This window comes from Chrysochloris asiatica, unplaced genomic scaffold (assembly GCF_000296735.1).
Source record: "Chrysochloris asiatica unplaced genomic scaffold, ChrAsi1.0 scaffold00025, whole genome shotgun sequence".
NCBI lineage: Eukaryota > Metazoa > Chordata > Mammalia > Afrosoricida > Chrysochloridae > Chrysochloris > Chrysochloris asiatica.
Window position 1 is genome coordinate 6,708,267 of NW_006408543.1, and position 19,366 is coordinate 6,727,632.

At 48.9% G+C, this 19,366-nt stretch overlaps 1 protein-coding gene across 1 annotated transcript in view; it reads right to left on the minus strand.

Annotated features, from left to right (window-relative positions):
• BCL11B (B-cell CLL/lymphoma 11B (zinc finger protein)) overlaps positions 1–19,366 on the minus strand; it is a 111,476-nt gene that overhangs the window by 91,179 nt on the left and 931 nt on the right. Inside the window, exon 2 of the mRNA XM_006839608.1 lies at positions 7,050–7,415. Coding sequence (XP_006839671.1) covers positions 7,050–7,335 — 286 coding nt within the window. The 5' untranslated portion in view covers positions 7,336–7,415. The remainder of the gene's footprint in view (positions 1–7,049; positions 7,416–19,366) is intronic.

Below are 19,366 nucleotides of genomic sequence, written 5' to 3' on the forward strand. Positions count from 1 at the left end.
CATAGTGGTTAAGGGCTTGGCTGCTCAGCTAAAGGTCAGCGGTCCAAACCCACCAGCTGCTTTGGGGCAGACAGGTATGACAGTCTGCTTCCGTAAAGGTGACAGCCTTTGGAAACCCTTTGGGGCAGTTCTACTCTGTCCTAAAGTGTTGCTGTGAGTCAGAAGAGACTCGAAGCAACAGGTTTGAGTTTTGTGGAGACACAGCCCTGCCAGAAACCAGGTGTATGGGCTCTGGGAATGGGGGGAAGGGTACCAAGAACCTTCCAGAGCCGACAGGTTTGGCTCGCCACTGCTATTAACACCAACAGCCAACACCCAGGCTGGTGGTGATGGGTGCCTTTGAGTCAATTCCCATCATGGGGACCCCATGTGTACTGAGTTACTCCATAGGGTTTTCAGGGTTATGACCTTTAAAAGCTGATGACCAGTACGGTCTTCCAAGGTGCCTCCGAGTGGGTTCGAACCACCAACTTTTCAGCCAGTAGTGAAGTGCCTAACTGCTTACACCACCCAGGGGGACCTGTGACTACATACTTTGTCTAGCCAAGGTCTGTCTGAATGCATAGTTATTGCCAAGACCGCTCCAAACCTTTTCCTGGAAGCAGAGGGCACTGCTTAAAGGCACCCAGACTGGGGTCCAGCTGCCACGAGCTGAGACCACTTACAGGCATCCACAGAGATCACATTGGGGCAGGATGGTACCCAAACTCTGCCTCCACAGGGTCTACGGTGCTGCCAACCTGTTGGACAGTTCCAATCCCTCACCCTACATCCTCAGACTCTGTGCTACCCAAGGAAACCAGATAAGCCCAAGTCTGTCTCTGACCTTGGCCATGTCCCTTCACGTCTCGAGCCCTACCCCTAAAGTGAGGTTGAGACCCCAGTTGCTGTAGAGTCAACAGAGTAAAGAGAGCAGAGCTGTGCTCCATAGGATCTTTAATAACCGGGTTTTCTCAAATAGATCACCAGGCATTTCTTCCAAGGCACTGTGGTTAAGTTGATGATGACTCAAGACGACCCTGTGGGTTACAGAGCAGGGCTGTGCTCCACAGGGTTTCCTTGGTTGTAATCTTTATAGGCGCAGACTGCCAAATCTTTCTTCTGTGGTATTTTGTTGTTGTTAAGTGCTGTAGAGTCGATTCCGACCCATAGAGTATAGGGTTTCCAAGGAGCAGCTGGTGAGCTTGAACCACCGACCTTGCAGTTCAAATGACTTTGCAGTCTGACACATTCGCCCACAGCGCCACACCGGTACTTTGGATGGGATGAAACCAGCCAACCTTTAGGTTAATGCTTAACTGTTGTGTGCAACCTTAATGTAAGGCTGGAAATACTTGTTTTAAGGTTGAGGAATTAGATGGCATACCTCAGGAGATACACCAAGCACACAGCATGAGGTATCAGGCAGTCTCCTGCCTGAGCTCTGGAATCAACTGCCCGGCCTGGGGCCTAGCCATACCCCTAAGCCGTACATTGTTATTGTTAAATGCTCTTGAGTGGGTTCTGACTCATCGCGACCCTGTATAGGGTTTCCGAGAAGCCGCTGGTGAGCTTGAACCACGGACTTTACAGTTTAAACAGACCTAACAGTGCAGTGTATTAACCCGCAGCACCACACCAGGACTTCAGGTAGCATCAAAAATAAACTGTCACTACTTAATAATAAGAAAGATAATCCATGCCAGAACTCACACGGATTTAACTAATCTTCATTTGGAAGGAAAATAACAACTCTAAATATATCAAATGCATGTTTTTTTAAAAGACAACCTGCAAGTGAGGTTTATCTTCAGCTTTCAGCACAAGCAAGTTATTTCGTTTCTTTTATTGGCTGTGCTCATATCTGTATATATTTAGATAGTTTTACATTCACGTTACTTATTTTTAAAAGTCCAGAATGAACATTCTCATAGCAGTGTTTCAAGCCTCCAGTTGATTGGAAGCCCTTTTTCCTCCTACACATTTTGCTTAGTAATGGTCACTGGGACCTCGGTCCTCTCCCCAGCCCTATCTGTCTGTGTCCTGCCTACTGCTCAGATACCAAAAACAAGCCACAGCCCTTCCTCGGTTCCAGATGACGATGGAGCAAGCAGGCAGGGACATCACAGAAGGAAACAACCTGACATGGCCGTGTCCAGGGGGGTCTGCCACCTCCTGTCTTGGTTGTCTCTCTCTCCTGCACGTTGGCAGAGAGCTGACATTCAGGTTACAAACCCAGGCCTGCCTGCCACTGGCTAAATCCTCCTCATTACAGCTCTGTTGGGTCCTAAGGAGGAGGATAATAGGCAAGAAATCACAGTAACGGAGGGCCTTCCCTTCAGGGGCTACAGAATGGGGAAGAGCGGAAGTCTAGAAGGAACAACTAAGAGAGATTCGGGGTTAAATGTCCAAACGGGCTCAGCTTGGGTTTCTAGAAGTTTCCATTTTTCGGGCATCTACCTTGACCAAACTCTGCTTCCTGAGTACTTTACACACCCTGTCTCATTTAAGCCTCAGCATCGTGGCTAACGGTAGATCGGAGGAACAGAGTCTCCTTCTACAACCCCCCGGGAGCCTCCAAACTGAGGAGACGAGGCTGAAATACCAATCTGACCCTGATATCGCTTCAGATGCTGGAATACCCAGACCCCAAAGGAAGTTCTGCCCCACTGTCATGGTGGGCTGCGTTTAAGGAGACCCATGCTTCTAGAAACCCCAGTGGCACAGTGGGTTAAATGACAGACTGCTTGCCAAAAGGTTGGCGGTTCAAAACCACCAGCCATTCCATGGGAGAAAGATATAGTAATCTTTCCATGAGGCAGTTCTAACCTGTCCTATAGGGTGGCTATGAGAATAGAATCAGTAGCAGGGGGTTTGATTTCCTTCTGCTTCTAGAACATCAGAAAATGACAGAGCTAGGGCGTCCTACTGTGGCACTCGGTGTAGGATAAGCACTGGACTGCTAAACTGCAAGGTCAGAGGTTCAAACCCACCAGCCACTCCTCAGAAACCCTACACAGGGTCCCTATGAGTCGGGACTTACTAACAATTACAGGATCATGGTATTTTCCTTAACCTCATATGCATGCAAAAGCTGGACAGTGAATAAGGAAGACCACAGAAGAATTGCTGCTTTTGAGTTACGGTGTTGGAGGAGAATATTGAAAGTGCCATGGGCTGCCAAGAGAACCAACAGATCTGTGTTGGAAGAAGTGCAGCCAGAGTGTTCCTTGGAGGCCAGGATGGCTAAGGTTCATCTCTCATACTTCAGACATATTGTTAGAAGGGACCAGTCACTGGAGAAGGATATCATGTTTGGTAAGGTGGAGGGTCAGAGAAAAAGAGGAAGACCCCCAGCAAGATGGATTGGCAAAACTGCAGCATGGATGGGCTCAAACGTGGCAACAGCTGTGAGATTGGCCCAGGACCAGGCAGTGTTTTGTTCTGTTGTGCATAGGGTCACTATGAGTTGGTGCCGACTCGGTGGCACCTAACAACAACAAGAAGGACTATAAGGGAAAGGGGAGGGTCTCACTGTGCCAGGCATGCATGTTTAAATGTCCCAGTGACCTTCTGGGCCTTCACACAAGGTCAAATCTGCGCCCAAGACCTAGGACTCTCTCACTCAGAGCCCGGGTCTCCCCACACCGGCCCGCAAGTCCCTGCCTCCCCTTCCTCCTCAGAACCCCCATCCCAATAAACACTTGGATAATGTGAGCTCTTCACAAACCTGAACCTCACCCCCAACCTCCCACCTGCGGTTGTTTACAAGTGGGCCACAGTCTCCCTGGGAATGGACAGGCCCTTGCTCCACCGGAAGGGCACTACAAGTGTAAAGTTCATTCATGCAGATGTGATTCTGAGTACCAATACCTGCCACTAGCCAGACCTCTGGTCCACAGACCCCACCTCTGAGCAGGCCCGGAGACCTCCACTGTCCACTGCAGACACTCAGGGGCAGGGTCAAGGTCCATGGTCAAAGGCACGGCTGCTACTAGCTGCCACTGGGGCTATGTCCCATGTTCCCCTGAGGGTTAAGTTTTTTTCCTTCCCTGGGCAGTCTTCTGTCTCTTCCTTTACAGGAGGAGCCCCCTGGGGACAGGGAGAGGCAGGTTGCTAGGTTTCTGATGAATGAATGAATGAATGAATGAATGAATGAATGAACGAACGAAAGCTTTCCTGGACACCAAGCTTCAGAAACCTCCTCCTTGCATTCCTTTTAGACCTATATCCAGAATTACTGGCAGGCAGGGTCCACACCCAGAGGTGGTGATGAGAAACAGCAGTAGTCTTCACCCCATGGATGTTTTCCCCACCTAAGGACAAGACTCTGGAGCCCCCTGCATCATGTCTCTAGAAGCAGCCAGCAGGCAGGAGAGACTGGGGGATGGGGCCTGTCTGGACAAGACGAAAGATGGGGCCCTCAAGACCACAGCAAGAAGCTCACCTCCAACACAACCAAGACTGGGTGGCCAAGAACTAGAGGCCAAGTCCCAAGGATGAACGGCCGCCAGCTGACCCACAGTCACTGTTACAGGACACCAGTGAGGCCTGGAATGGCTGGCGTGTCTCCTGAGAGCCACAGCCGGGAATCAGGAGCTCGGGGCCGGTTCAGTGAGGACAGCGGCTGCTGCGAAGCTTTCCGGGAGCCGACGGAGAGCCTGTGATTCCTAGCCCCCTTCTTAAAATATAAAGACTCAATTATCTTTGAGCAGCTTGCTTTACACATGAATTGACACATTTATTTTACAATAAATAACAGGAAAGTTATCTGTGTTTCCTTTACTGTTCATCTAAACAGAGAAATAATAAACAGGGCTTGTCTACAAAAATGCAAAGGCTGTGCAGTCCTCAGAATTCAATTACGCTAAAATAATTAATGCTCCCACCATATTAAATTACTTTATACATCTGAGCCACTGAAGTTTTTATTCTTTCATCCTTTTTTTTTATTATTATTAAATAAAAAGAATTAAAAAAAAAAAAAATCGTTGGGATCCGAGTAGGGAGGGAACAAGGAATAGAACAGGTAGATGGAAGCAGGGAGTGCTGTTAAAACTGGTGGTCTTCGTGGACTCACACAGCATGTCGACGGGTTTGTGCCTTTGATTAAAATAACATTTTAAATGCTTTGAACAAACACATCTCTTTAGACTTCTGAGGGCTGGTTTTACATATTTCTCCAAGAATGGAGAAATCCAGTCGCCCTGTTGCCGAACAGAAAGCCCAATCATATCTTTCGTCTCACGTAAAACAAAAATGTTGCTGCAGGATCCCAATCCCAAAACAAGGGAGGGAGGCAGGACAGAGTGGCCACGGGGGTGGACCCGGCCTCCGGTACAATCAGACTTGTGGCTTTCTGCAGCAAATCTGGCTGCAGGGGTGGGATCGGCAGCCTGTCGTTGGGAGACATGGCAGTCATGGGAGCTGAGGACTCAACTGCTCAGCCGGAGCAGAAAGCACTTCCCATGGAAACAGAGGAAAGGACCTGGGTCTCCTAGGCTGTGGTCCTCACCCGCTCTCCCAGGAAAGGTTTGCACAGGGAGTTCAGAGGTACCCTCCCACCCACCCACCCTCGGGGCAGCCCAACATTCAGATCTCAGCAATAACTACCCCTGGAGCATCAGACACAGGGGAGATAAGAATGGCGCCCCAGGAACACACACAAAAGTGCCATGAACCCCTCCAGGCAGTTCAAGCCCTGATTCAGTGACGTCAATGGGGTCTGCAGAGCAGGCGGGAGCCAGTGTTGCCATGCCTGGGGCCCTGCATTCACCGCCCTCTGCATCCTGGGAGAAAAGTGAGCAGTTTCTGGCTCTGTTGCCCTCCAGGAAGCCAGGCCTACAGACTGTTCTGGCCCCCAAGCTGTCCGAGCATGTCTTCTGGACATGTCCCTGCAGGAATTCTGCAGGTCACCCCAGCTTTCCCAAAGAGCCAGATGGCCAAGTCCATTTTACAGGTGAGCAAAGTGAGGCGCTGAGTTAGAGCTGGCTTTGCCACACTCTGCTGATGAGAGTTCTTGCCACAGTCATGCAGCTCCACTGTGGGAGCAAGCTGTACCGGTCACAAGAGGCTCACCCTTTCAAGAGCACCCAACGGCCTCTGTCCCCCAGCACCCTCACTAGCCTCAAGGACCGAAACACAGAGGGGATCTGTGTGCTGCTTCCCAGCCAGCCACGGACAGGATGTCACAGCGCTAGAGGGGACTCCGAAAAGAAGGCTCACAAAGCGCTCAGGGTATCACCCCCACTCCAGTGACAAGCAAGGAAACTGACGCTCAGATCCGGGAAAGTGGTCCCACCAAGAGGGCTCGAACCCTTGTGTGTATGAACTCAGAAGCCCCTCCAGCTCCTAAGGGACCAGAGGCTGACCAGGAGCCAATCCTGTCCCCACACAGGGGAGAAATGAGCACACCCAGGTGGAGGAGGTAAGTACACATCCTGTTTTGCAGGTGGTAAGGGCATGTTCAACCTCTCCCAGGGAAGCAGCATTCCAGCATGTCCCCCTCAACTCAGGGGAGCTAGCTGTCTTTTGACAGTTGGGAAACTGAGGCCAGAGAAAGGAGGGAGTAAGTGTTCCCATTCATAAACACCTGCCTGCCCAGTCCTGTCACACACAACAGCTCACTCATCCTCACACCAACCCAAGCTGGGCAAGTTTTGTTCGCTCCATTTCAAAGATGGGGAGATCGACTTGCCCAAGTTTTGAAGCACAGATCTGAACTACCTGACTCCAAAGCCAGTGACAGGTGAAGACTATCAGCAAAGCGAGGGTCAAGCCAACTTCTCAATGTCCCTTGTGCACTCCTGACTGCCCATAAATGAGGCCCAAAGCCAGAGCCTTCTCACCAAAAGCAAAGCCACCTTGGCTGGTCAGGCCACCCCGAGCCCCAAGCCTGTCCCCCACCATACAGGGGCCCCTCAGAGCCAGTGGCCCAGAGGCCCTCCCAGCACCAGTCCTGAGTCAGAGGGCACAATGTCCCCCACGATGTCCCCCACCCTGGGCACCAGGGGTAAGCTGGACAAAGTCCCAGCATGAACAGCGGCCGGGGCCAGTGAGACGGTGCGTACCTGCAATGTTCTCCTGCTTGGGGCAGATGCCTTTCGTGGGCGAGAGCAGGTGGTCATCTTCATCGGGGGTGACCTGGATCCCGATCTCCACCGGCTCGGACACTTTCCTGAGCTCGGAGCGTGCGGAGGGCGGCGGACTGCCCTTATCCAGGACTTTGTCATAGCAGGTACCGAGACTGTCACACCGTTTCTTCTTGTGCTCTATAAAAACCAGGATGTCCCCCAGGGGGAAGTTCATCTGACACTGTCCACAGGTGAGCAGGTCAGGGACGGGGCCACCCACCATCAGCCCCAGGCCACCGGGTTCCTCTAGCTCCAGACCCTCATCTTCCTCAAGGACAGCAGCCTCCAAATGGTCAGCCTCTGCTGGAGACAGAAAGGAGGAGAGGGAAGGGGTAGAGAAGACAGAGATAGGCTTAGGCAATCACAAGACCTGGTCTTCCAACCCTTCCCCACCCAGCTCACCACATCCTCCCCTCACTCCTGAAGACAAGAGGGTTCAGTCCCCATTGACAGATGGACAAATTGAGGCTCCCAGACATTGTCGCAGGAGCGGTGTTGAAGGCTTATTTTCTGCCAGTTCCTCCCAGCACAACATACAAGCACACACACACAAAGGAGTTCAGGAGATGCTTTACGGCCTAGGAGAATGAACTTGGGGAGCTTGGGAAAATCCCAAGGCCCTAGTCAGGCCCCAGACCAACGACAGGATCACAGGACAGGGGATGGGGGCCCAAGCTTCAGTAGGTTTTGATGCCTCCTGGCAATGCCCTGTGGTCTTCCCTCCCCCTCCCACCTTTCATTCATGTGCTCCCCATTCATGCCCTCCTTCCTGCATTCCACTACCTGAGCCCTGGCTGCTCCCCAAACAAGGAAACAGAAACCCAGATGGACGTCATCGGGCCATGCATTGGAAGAGGCCCACATGCAACAAGTGAGCACCGATCCACAAACACAAGGAGACCAGCCTGCCAGACAGGAGTCCCAGCAGCCCCTCGCTTCTTTGTTGATCTCCCAACAATCAACAGCTCCCCACTGTCCTGCTTTGTTTGTTGGTTTTATTTTCACTCAAGAAAAAAAAAAAAAAAAGGGGGGGTGTGGAATTCTTAAGACTCCAAAGGTATTCATTGCTTGGCAGCTCACGAACCACCCTTTCTAGGGATTTCTGTGCATTTTTCTCTCTCTTTAGCAGCCGATATATTTCTGTTCTTTTTTTTTTTTTTCCTTGGGAGGAGGTGTATAAGAGAGCAAAGGACTCGAATATTTTTGAAGCCAAAAAAATGCCTTCCCCAAGGTAGTCACTCCCCTCGGGGGACGAGAGGCAGACGTAGGAAGTGGACAGGAGGTTTCAGATTCCCCTTTCCGGGCTGGAGTCGTTCATGAGAAATGTCAAGTCTTTGTAAAGAAGGGGCAAGTGGTAGGGGCCTTCAGGGACATTAAGAACAGCCGAAGGTCTACAACTGAAGGAGGCAGGTAGAGTTTAAGTTGTACGGTATTTTGTGAAGGAAAAGGGGAACCACGGGAAGAAATGGGAAGACAGAGGAATACATTCCGTGGAAGTGAAGTTACTGACGGGCCGGAGCCAAGGAACAGATAATTTAAGGAAAAAATGCTGTGGCATCTTCCAGTCTCCACATAAATCATAGTTCCAGTTTTACACGAGCCTATGTGTGAAACCCAACGCAGAACATGGGACACACAATGCCCAGCATGCACGCATGGACCCAAGTGTGTGCCGGGATGGATAGGTAGGCTATTTGAGATTCGGCCTGGGGTTCTACCGTGGCCAGCCTAGGCCTCAGTGAATTACATGTTGAAATAAATGCTGGCAAAATGTGGCAGAAAATCTTGCGCCGATGACGGTATCCTAAACCTGTTGTCTATGTATCTGAGACCCCTCCCAAAAAAAAAAAAAAAAAAGGAACCAACAAAGCTTGGATAAGAGCTTTCAAAAAGCCCACCCTAGAATTCATTCATTACACTTGAATAAAAAATCTGAATTTACTTAAAAAGGAGTTTGAAGACAATGAGGCAAAATTAATTTACCAATTTATTTTATGGGGGGGTAAACAAGACAAAACAAAACAAAATGCTTTGCAACAGTGCAAATGTAATCACCTTCTCCCCTCCCACCCACCTACCCCCAGCAGTGGATCGAAGCAAGGAAACTGGGCTTCTGGGGAGGGTCTGTCAGAACGCAAAAGGTAATTATTCGATGCCTCTTTTTCCTTTTAACGATCTAACATTGAGCAATAGTGTGTATTGAAAACCTTGCACCTTTAATTACCAATTACATATACATAATTTCAGAGCCAAAGGAGAGAGCCGTGAAAACAGTTCTTTAGAAATACAAAGACGTACTGCGCACCATTCCTAGAAAGGGGGCCTCAATAAGCACGAGGAGGATGTCAAAATATTGTTTTGTTAAAAAAATAATAATAATAAGGCACAAAGAAAATGAACTGAAAAGCAAAAAAAAAAAGACAAAATGAAATTAAGAATTCAGATGAAACCGGAAGGGAACGTTGAATGGTGGGAAGGGTGTGGAGGGGACCAAATACCTGGGACCAGTTTTCTGGACTCTCTTGTAATTTTCTATAAAAGCATTATATAACAACACAACAACCACCAAAAGGTGTTTTTTGTCTTTTCATTTGGGAAGTGCAGAGATCTTACTTATTTTTTTTATTTATTTACGTTTCATTAACTTTTTCAACCACTTCCATCATCTATATGTGGCTCTCGGGGGTGGGAACTGCAGAGAGTAGGTACAACTAAATAATTTCAAATCCATTTTCTAATTCCAAAGCCACACAAACATTTATAAATGAGCGAAGTTTACATGTGGCTGCTCACAACCCTTCCTCCTCCATTCCCTTTCCCTCTTGCCAAGGACTCTGTACCAGGCCTTTTTCCCCCCCTCTCCCCCTTTTTTTTTTTTTGGGTAACATCTGGTATGCTTCCCATTTGTTCCCAGTGTCTGCCTTTTCACTTTCTTCATTCAGCAAGCCCTTGTGAGCCACAGTAATTGAGTTTGAAAGTATTCAAGCCGTTCGCTGTGGTACATACAACCTGATTTCTCATGCAGCTCCTCCACGCAGCGAACAAACCTGGGCAGCAAGGCTCTACTGGTGTCCCTGGCATGGCCCTAGGGTCACCCCTAGCTCGAGGGGGCTGCCCTGTACGCAGACAGCCTCCACTCCCAGAGCCGAGACTCAGCTAGCTCACTACACCAGAGCAAGTTTGGGAGGAAGAGAAACCAAAAAATTCCTTCCCTCCCCCGTCTCAGTACTGAAACTAAAAGTCCTAAAAAATGGCAGAGGGTGTTTAAGCAACCCAAAGGAGAGTGGTTCTCTCCTCCTCACCCCTCAGGCTATGGGCTCCGAACTGGAGCCCCCACTTTTCCCTCCATTTCCCCAAGAAGCAAAGCCAACCAGGTCCCCAAACTGTCTCACTGTTTGCATACCCATGTTCAACAGTAATATTAACCACAGTCTCCAAAATGGTGCAAACCACCCAAATGTCCCTCAATAGATGACCTGGTCAATGAAAATAAGTGTCCCCTGGAATGTCACTTAGTTAAAGAGAGAAATGACATTGTCATCCAAGCAAAGTCATGGGTGAACCTTGATAACATACTGAGTGAAAGAAATCCAACACAAAAGAATAAATATTGTACGATGAGAAATCTGGAATACATATATGCAGAGACCAAAGTTTACTCATGGCTACCTGGGGCAGGTGGGCGGGGAGGTGGGAGGACTGCTTGGGGTCTTCTGTGAAGGGTGATGAAAACACATGGCAGTAGTTATTGGTCATTGCCCAGGTTGGTGAATGGGACCGAACTGAACATGTACAATTGACTGAAGTAGCAAATGCTTTGTTGTCTATATTCTACCACAATTTAAATACAACAATAACAAAGCTGTTAGACTCCTGAAGGGACAATGGGAGGACTGGATGGGGACAGATCCTGAGAGATCACACTCGGCTTTCAAACACCTCCAGACACGGCTGTGGTTTCATTTCCGCTGGCAGGCGGATGCTGAGCTGGGTGTGGAGGGTGTGTGTGTGTGTGTGTGTGTGTGTGAATAGTGCCCCCCACCTCCCACAACTGTATCGATAATGGAAGAAATACAATGAGAAAATCCACCCTTGCCTAGCCTTGAGAATAGCCGATCGGGAAGGAGCCTGGCTCTCTCCTTGTGGGGACCTGGGCTGTGAGGCTCCCTTGCAATCCCCAGGGATCCTGCCACGCACTGTGGTCCAAACCACCTCCCAGAGATGGCCAGGGAGCACCCACTGGGAAAAAGACAAGGTGAAAAACAAACAAACAAAAAAAAAAAAACAAAAGCAACTTTCCAAACAAATTCCCAAGCCCTACACACCAGTCCCCCAAAACCACCTGGTCCAATAATTTAGGCCTTAAAAACATCAGCTGAAGACAAGATTTTCTGAGATTCTTTTTTTCCTCCTTTCGTGAGAAGCTGCCCAAGAATCCAGCAGCCCTACAGACTACTGCTGATTTCAGTACATGATGAGCCAGGTCAAGTCGTGTCATGGCCGAAACATTTGACTCCTCATGGGGGGGATGGGGGGGTGGCAAAACTGCAGGGATGCAACAGCCAGCTTGTTGGAGCTTCCGAGAGCTCAGGGCTGGGGTCAATTCTTAAATGTATGTGTTTTCACACAGAGTTAAATTTCCTTTTACAACAAAACCACATTTCATTTACAAGGCTGAGCCTCCGCTCAGCTGGTAAGCGCATTTGGAAGCAATGAAATCAGGGTCTCCCAATAACAGTGGACAATGGTGTTAAGTGCAGAGGAAGTACTTGATCCAAAAGACAAACTCCTCCTCTGAAGAAATGTGGAGCAGGAGACAGAAATAGAAAACAATCTAGAAGGATGGCCCAACCAGACCACCTTACCTGGCCAGTGACGTCCGGCTCACCTGCCCACCCCACACCATCTCTAACAACTGCCTTCAGGAATTCCAGCTGCTGCCCACTGTCCACGGCACTCCCAGATTATCCCCCTGCCCTCTGCTTTAACCCCATTCCCATCCCAGCCTTCAGTGGCTAAGCCACCCTGGGGGAAAACCATAGGTAGAAATGATTGTTTCAGTGACAGGGGTGGGGGAGGGTGGGTTGTAAGGGGAGGGTATAGGAGAAAGGATGCCAGGCTCTGAAAACGGTGCCACACCGACGTCACAGTCCTATCCTGATGTGTTCTGGTGTTTACAAGAAATAATCCGCATCCATTGCCGGAGCTCCGCTCCAACCAGACTTGGCACCTGCTTCCTACGAAACCACTGCTCTGCCAGCGTCCCCCGCTTCTGGGAAGGGGTCTTTGCACACTCAGGGCAGGCTGCAAACGCCACGCACGGCACTCGACGGGGCACAAGACTTTCGGGGCTGCCAGCCATTTTTAATTTATCGCATCCAAGAGAAAATAACCGCCGGGGGAAGGGGAGAGGAGGGAGGTGGGTGAGCAAAAGAAGGCATCAATTCTTGGTAGAGAAAATAATCTATGAATAGATGGCACTGCGAAGCACAACAAGGGATTTTATGAAGTTCTAGAAACAGAGGGAATAATGAAGTGCCCATCCGAGAAGGAGACAGAGATAGGAAGAAGCAAAGAGAAAGGTACCGGGGGACAGCCACACTCTGCCACCACCCTGGGGGCCAGGACACTTCCCAAGCCAAGGCCCAGAAGCCAGAGCCCAGCATGCCAACAGGACATCACACAGATGACCTGTCCACCAAAACCTCTGCCAGCCACCTCTATGTGGTCCGCAGACCCACACCACTTACCCCTCAACACAAAACGCTGGGCATAGGAGTGAAAACCAGAAAGTATACAATGCAATATCTGTGTGGGCTTCCTTTCCCGTGGAAGTGATCAGAAGGAAGGGGCCGTACCGGGGTCTGGCCTGCACCCCAGGAAAGCTTTGGGAGGCAGGAAAAACCTCACACATATAACTCAGGTTGGTAGGTTTCAGACAGAGATGTACAACAGGGCAGACGGTTGCCCTATAATATCCAGACTGGCCCCAGGATACCTCAGCACATTAAAAACTTGCTTCCAGAAACACATCTTAACAATCTCTCTACAGACTTGGTCCACCTCCTCCCTTCCCCCACCCCAAATCCTCACTCCTACCTCACCCCAAATCCCCAAACCCAGCCCAGGAATCAGTCTGATGCACCCCACAAATTCTAGGGCAAGGGAAAATGAATAAAGAAAACAGTCCAGGTGTATCCCTCAACCCTGTCCAAGACAAACAGGTTATCAATAAAAAACTAGGACCATGACACCAAAGCAAAAGAGTGAGTGATTTACGCTTTGATCAATAAAATAGTTACTTTCCTTCTAAATAACACCTGCAGATGCCTTAAATCTTCAGTGCCACATTAGGTTCATAATGATGAGGCCAAAAAGCGTTCTTCGTGGCCAAATGAAGATATCTGTTTTATTGAATGTCATGGGCACCTTTTCAAAGATGCTCAGCAGAAGGAAAGCGTCCCACCACCTCTGAGGACGATGGGCTTCATGCCTTGAGTTGGGAGAATTCAGACCGGGGCAAAAGCAACTTTCAATATCTCATTTCCAAGGTAGAAGTTTATCCGTGACCCCATTATTATGATTATTTTAATTCTTAGCAGGGTTTTCATGTCTAAGACACATGTTAATCACAATAACATTGGCATTCAACTTTCTTGAGTAATTTTTGTTGTTTTAGTAGAGAAATCATTAGAGCATCTCACAAATGTATTTGCGTTTCAGCAGTTCTATGGAAGGCAGGTCATAAAAAGTTATGCACAGCGAGAATTTTGTTGTTGTTTTTACTTTGAAGTTTCTCAGTTTTGTGTGGTCTGGGATTTCATGACAGTGGCTGGGATTTCATGATCAGCTGCCTCAGAACATGCAAGAAAGAATGAATTTCTCAAATTTAAACAACTACACAAAAGCAAGGCCTATGTCAAGATGTCGGACGAATGTCACCGTGAATGTAGCACCATTAATCAAACCTCGTTCTGGTGCCACTTTGCCGGTGAGCCGACGCTACGGCTCTGCTCGGCCCCCTCGCTGGCCTGTGTGAGGACACACAACGTGTGTCCTGCCTTAGCATAGCTCGGTACAGTTCATCCACATCTTGGGGAAATCTGCCGCTCAAGGGAGACATTCCACAAATGGCTTTTCTTGGCAAAGGCAGAGAAATGGGGCTCAAAACATGACAAGTCAGCAGAAGGAAGATTTGGGGGAGCGGTGGGAAATGGGGCACGCAGGACCCCAGGCCTGAACCTGGGAATAAATAAAGCAAGTGACAGAACCACACTCGGAGCAATTACAAGTACCGTGGAAACTGAGACCTGGCATTTTTCTGTGCCCCTTCCCAATAGCAACGTGCAAGTATATCTAGCACCTTGTCCAGAAACACTGCCCATCTGGGGAAGGACAGTCATCCCTTAAGAAGCTTGATATTGCCCTCATTTTTCTAGATGTCACATCACTATTACATCTATAGGCCAAAGACCAGGGATGGTTTCAGCCAAAGGTGGGGCCTAGCTGGACAGCTAGTCCAGTATTCCTTAAGCCATGGGAGATGTAACAGTCCCCAAAAGACAAAATCTGCCCTTATCTCTCCCTCCTCTATATATGTAGTATTTTTCATGCATTATCATGAAATTGAGTTACAGCTTGTAAACCACCTCCCTGATCCAATACAAAGGACTGCAAGTTTTCATACTGATAAAATTAAAAAACCAGTGTCCCCCTGACCAGAGGCCACTGCCCCAGCCCAGGAAGCAAAGTCAATGTGCCTCCCCACCTCCGAGCTGTCAGGTGAGTTCACGGCTCTAGGCATTCCATCACACTGGATTCAAACATTAAATGAAGTAGAAAGCTCATCAGATTCATCGCTGGCCCGACATACTCAAGAGTGAAGTCTCTCTCCAGCTGAAGACAGCGGAAGGCTTTGGTCTCACCTCATTTATTTCTCTTTCAGGTTAGAATAAAGCTCTCTTTCCTGTCGTATGGTAACCTCTTCTGCCCATAGATTGAACTCAACCAGAAGATTCGGGGCTGCTATAACTGTTTGCAAACGTCTTGAACTTGGAGAAGGAGATGTTAGAGATAGAGAAGCCAGTGATCAAATTAGAAGCACACATCTTCCCCAGCACAGAACTACACATTTAGGGGAGAGAGGGTCCATTAAAAGCTATCGGCAGAGCCGCCTTTCAGAAGTATATATACACTCCTTTCCAAAAAAAAAGTTCTGCATGTGATTCGAGTTGGCATTTTGTATCTTTGGGGAGTGGTGTTATTTCTCTTTGTACAGTGGGAACATTACCTACCAGGTGCAATTGAGGATCCCAGGTTATAAAACAGGAGCTAAAAGGATTTCCACTCACCCAGCTGTCTAGGGCAGAGGACACTGGGAAGCTGCAATTCTCTGGTTTGTGGTACACTAAGAACAGACAGCTTTGCCCAAAAGAATGCTCACTCCTTTTCACCAAGTCCCCTCCACACAAGAGCAAACAGTTTTCAGAAATACAAGACAGTGGAGTAGGGGGGTAGGGAGAACACACCATGCAAAACTAACCATTTTAATTGTTCCAAAATAAATAATTTTTTTTAAAGGAACATGATGCCCCCATCTGCCCAAATTGAGCTAGTCAATCAACGACCACCGCCTTGACAATCGAGTTCTCAAACTTAGATTCTCATTTTGTCCGGCATGACTCTCTGCAGGAAAATCAATATTACAACTTCACACTTAAAGACAGTTTGCAGCAACATACCACCGGCACAGCCGAAGAGGGCCGCTCGTTAAAGCCTCAGCACTGCCTAAGACACGGGCACGGAGCTCCCCCTAGCTGCCAAGTCTGCTCTCGGCGCGACGCAGCGGCCCAGCCTTGCCACCTACCAAAAGCCAATTCAACTGAAAGTTTTTTTGGGGAAAGTATTTTCTCACAACAATCAGCAGAGAACCTAAAGCCATGGGGATGAGACACGAAAGGGGGAAAGAAGTGGCTGGTGGGAGCCTCGTTCAGAGCAAAAAGGCAATGCCGAGAGGCACGCTGCGTTATTTCTGAAGTTAGAAAATGGTATCTGTAATAGGGTCCCGTCTGACAAGCCTCTATTTCACCTGAGACCTAATTCTAATCATCGTCAAAGCTGGCCTGACTGAAAGGAAGTTAATGCCCCACCCAACACCATTCCCGACTGTCCAACGCTCCCAGCTGAGAAGGCAGCTTCATTAATGCAGCTATAGGTGCCCAGCACCTGAAACATGACGAAATCTGAGGTTAGGAAAGCCTGTAAAAGGCCAGACAAAAGTCTCCAAGGCCAAAGTGCACGGCAGACAGCAGCATGCCTCCCACCCACCCCCCAAAATAAAATAAAATAAAGACGCATAATATTCAGAGAGAGAAAAAAAATATATATGTACCCTTTAAAAATATTAGCGGTTGTTAAAATATGTTCATGGTTATTTTCTCACAAGTGTGAATGGCAAATGAATAAAATCAGCCTGGTATAACACCTTTGATGAACACATTTTTATTCTCCCGTGGAATCGGAGCAGCTGACTTACATCACACTTCTAATGATATGGGGGGTTCCCTTTTGTGCAGAAAAAGACAAACTATACCCCCCACCAACAAAAAAGCAGAAAGACAGGCAGAATGAGAGACAGGGGCCAAGTCCTAGGAAACAAATCAGAGGTCCTAGTTCGAAAGACATGTGGACAATTGGAGATTTTATATTTATATATTTATATATATACACACACACACTGGAGAGTTCAGGTAATTGTGAACACAACCACTTGCTTCAAAACAGTTACAGCAAAATGTCGTTTAAAAGGCAAGCCTAGAATTAACACAGTTAGCCGAACTTATGCCTCAAATCTTGGGTCTCGGGCTGTTTTGCAAAATCGTGGATTCATATAGAAAATCACTAATCTTCCCAGGAAACCTGTTGGTGTTGGTGGGTTGTTGAGAAATCACCTTCACTGATTCATCGTGAACGTCTTATTTTCTTCTAAAAGCAACAACACTTGTCTTTTGTGAGTCCGCTTTCCTTTCCCCAGGTCCTCTCAGTGCCAGCAAGTACTGCCCTCTGCCTTGACAGTTTTCATCCCCTTACCTTCACTCTTGTTCCTATTGTCACTTTGTAGATTGGTGTTTGTTTTTATTAAATAGCTGTGTCTGTCCTCCGGCTTTAAAAGCTATAGCCATCTTGGTCAAACATTTTGAAACAAATCAGAAGTCTAGGTTAGCATCCCCCCCGCTGTCTCCCAAATGCCCTTTAATAGGTCACCCCTCTCTCGATGGCCCATGTCTGCAAATACAATCAGCTGGACCGGGCCTAGGACAACGATTATCAGTGCTATGTGTGCACTCTTGTCTTTGCCTAGCCGTCAGTTATCCAAAGTTGCATCATCCCTGTAGAACCTGAGACTGCTTCTGCCCAACTGAGAAAGATGTACCACCTTTTAAGTGATGTCTTGCACATTTACAATCTGAACTATAAACCCAAGGGGGCAGGGGGGCTATGATAGCACCCATCTTGCTAGCCAGACCCTCCAGCGTACCGTAAACCAGCAGTGGTTTGGGAGGGACTTCCGCAGGCCAGGTGGCCGAAAACTGCATCCTCCGAATCCTGCTTGCCTTTCCCTTGCCTAAGCTCCCACTTCTAGATGAAGGCAGGACAGAGAGAAAACCCAGTTGCTTTTTTGATGATAAATAGAGGGGTCTGAAAACTGGTTGGACTACTCTTGCTGCTCAAAGCCCCTGCCCATGTCCCAGCTCCCATGCTCCTGGGAAGACGGGCGGGATTTCCTCGGCCCTCTGTCTCCAGCCCCGCTCTTCTCCCACCCTGCCACCGTGTGTCAGTCGGCTGTCCCCAGGCTGAGAGAGACGCGGAACAAATGAAGGATGGAGATGCTGTGTAGTCTGCCTTCGCCACCCCATCCCATGCCCAGCAGTAGCCAGTCCTGTGGCTAAGGCTTTCTCCCGCTGGCCCAGGAACGCCAGGCAAGGAAAAGAACTAATAGCCAGGCAAACCTACCTGCTCCTTCCCATTACACACAACTGCTATCTCTGCTGGCTCCTGTCAATGCACACCCAACGGACACCCCACACACATACACACACACCCCTGCCTCAAAAACAACTCTGGCAATTATACAAAGGCTGGCTACTGAAGCAAATTGCCTCCTGGAGAAATCAGGCATCTGTCAGTAGCCTTTGAACCACCACCCCACCATCTAAAATAAAAGGGGAACCGGCTAAGCTATGGCCATGGCTGGTAAAGGAACGAAATGTGAAGTCGAGAAAAAGGCCTGGACCAAACCAGGTTCCAATCTGGTTGCAAAATATTTTGTTTCCAATGCAACCAGCCAGTCTTCTTGGATGGTTTGATGGCATAAATTCATCATCATATGAGAACTCCTCGTCCCTCCCTCCAAAAAGGCAGCCCCTACCCAAGCCAAAGCCCACTTTAATAGCTATCCTCCTCCCCTCCCCACCCCACCCCACCCCCAAAATAATAAACCCACAAATTCTTACTAATGTATCTGCCGTAACAAAGGAGAAATACTGCAACAGCGAACGCTCCAAGCAGATGGCTCCGACGCCGTGTTTTCAGGGGAGGGGAGAACCCCTTTATATATTTATTTATTTATTTAAATTTTTTAAAATATAACATAAATATTCGGCTCTTGGCCGCCTTGCAGCCAGTCCTAAGCGGCGGCGGGGTGCGCAGCCCTCTCCAGCTCCTCGCGGGCAGTCTGTCCCCAACCTGACAAGGAGCGCGGAGGACTTGTACGCACGCAGGCGGTCGGTGGTCCTAATGGTACCCAGAGGGTGTTTTATTTCTATTGCAACAAAACATATATATGTGTGTGCATATATGTGTACATATGCACATAAAAGCCACGCGGATCCGGGCAGGCGCCGCCAGAACGGGACGACCGGGAAGCTCGCGCGCGGCAGTACACTGGCCCGGCGGGTTGCAGCCGCGGGGAGCGCCGCGCGCCGAGCTTCCCTGAGCGGCTGGGCTGGGCCCTGGCCCGGCTGATTGCAAACAGGGCACCTGGGCCGCTCGCGCCTGATTTTTTTTCCCCCCCACCCCCGATCGAAAAATACACCAAAACCAGACGCTGAAAGCTGCTAAGTCTCAGCCCCGATGCCTGACTTTGCCTGCCCCGCCACTTTGCTGAAAATCCACGCGATTCCCGCCGGTGGACCTCCACTGCGCCCCGCTTGTTTATTTGGCTAGGGCGAAGAAAGATACAGCGATGGAAAGAT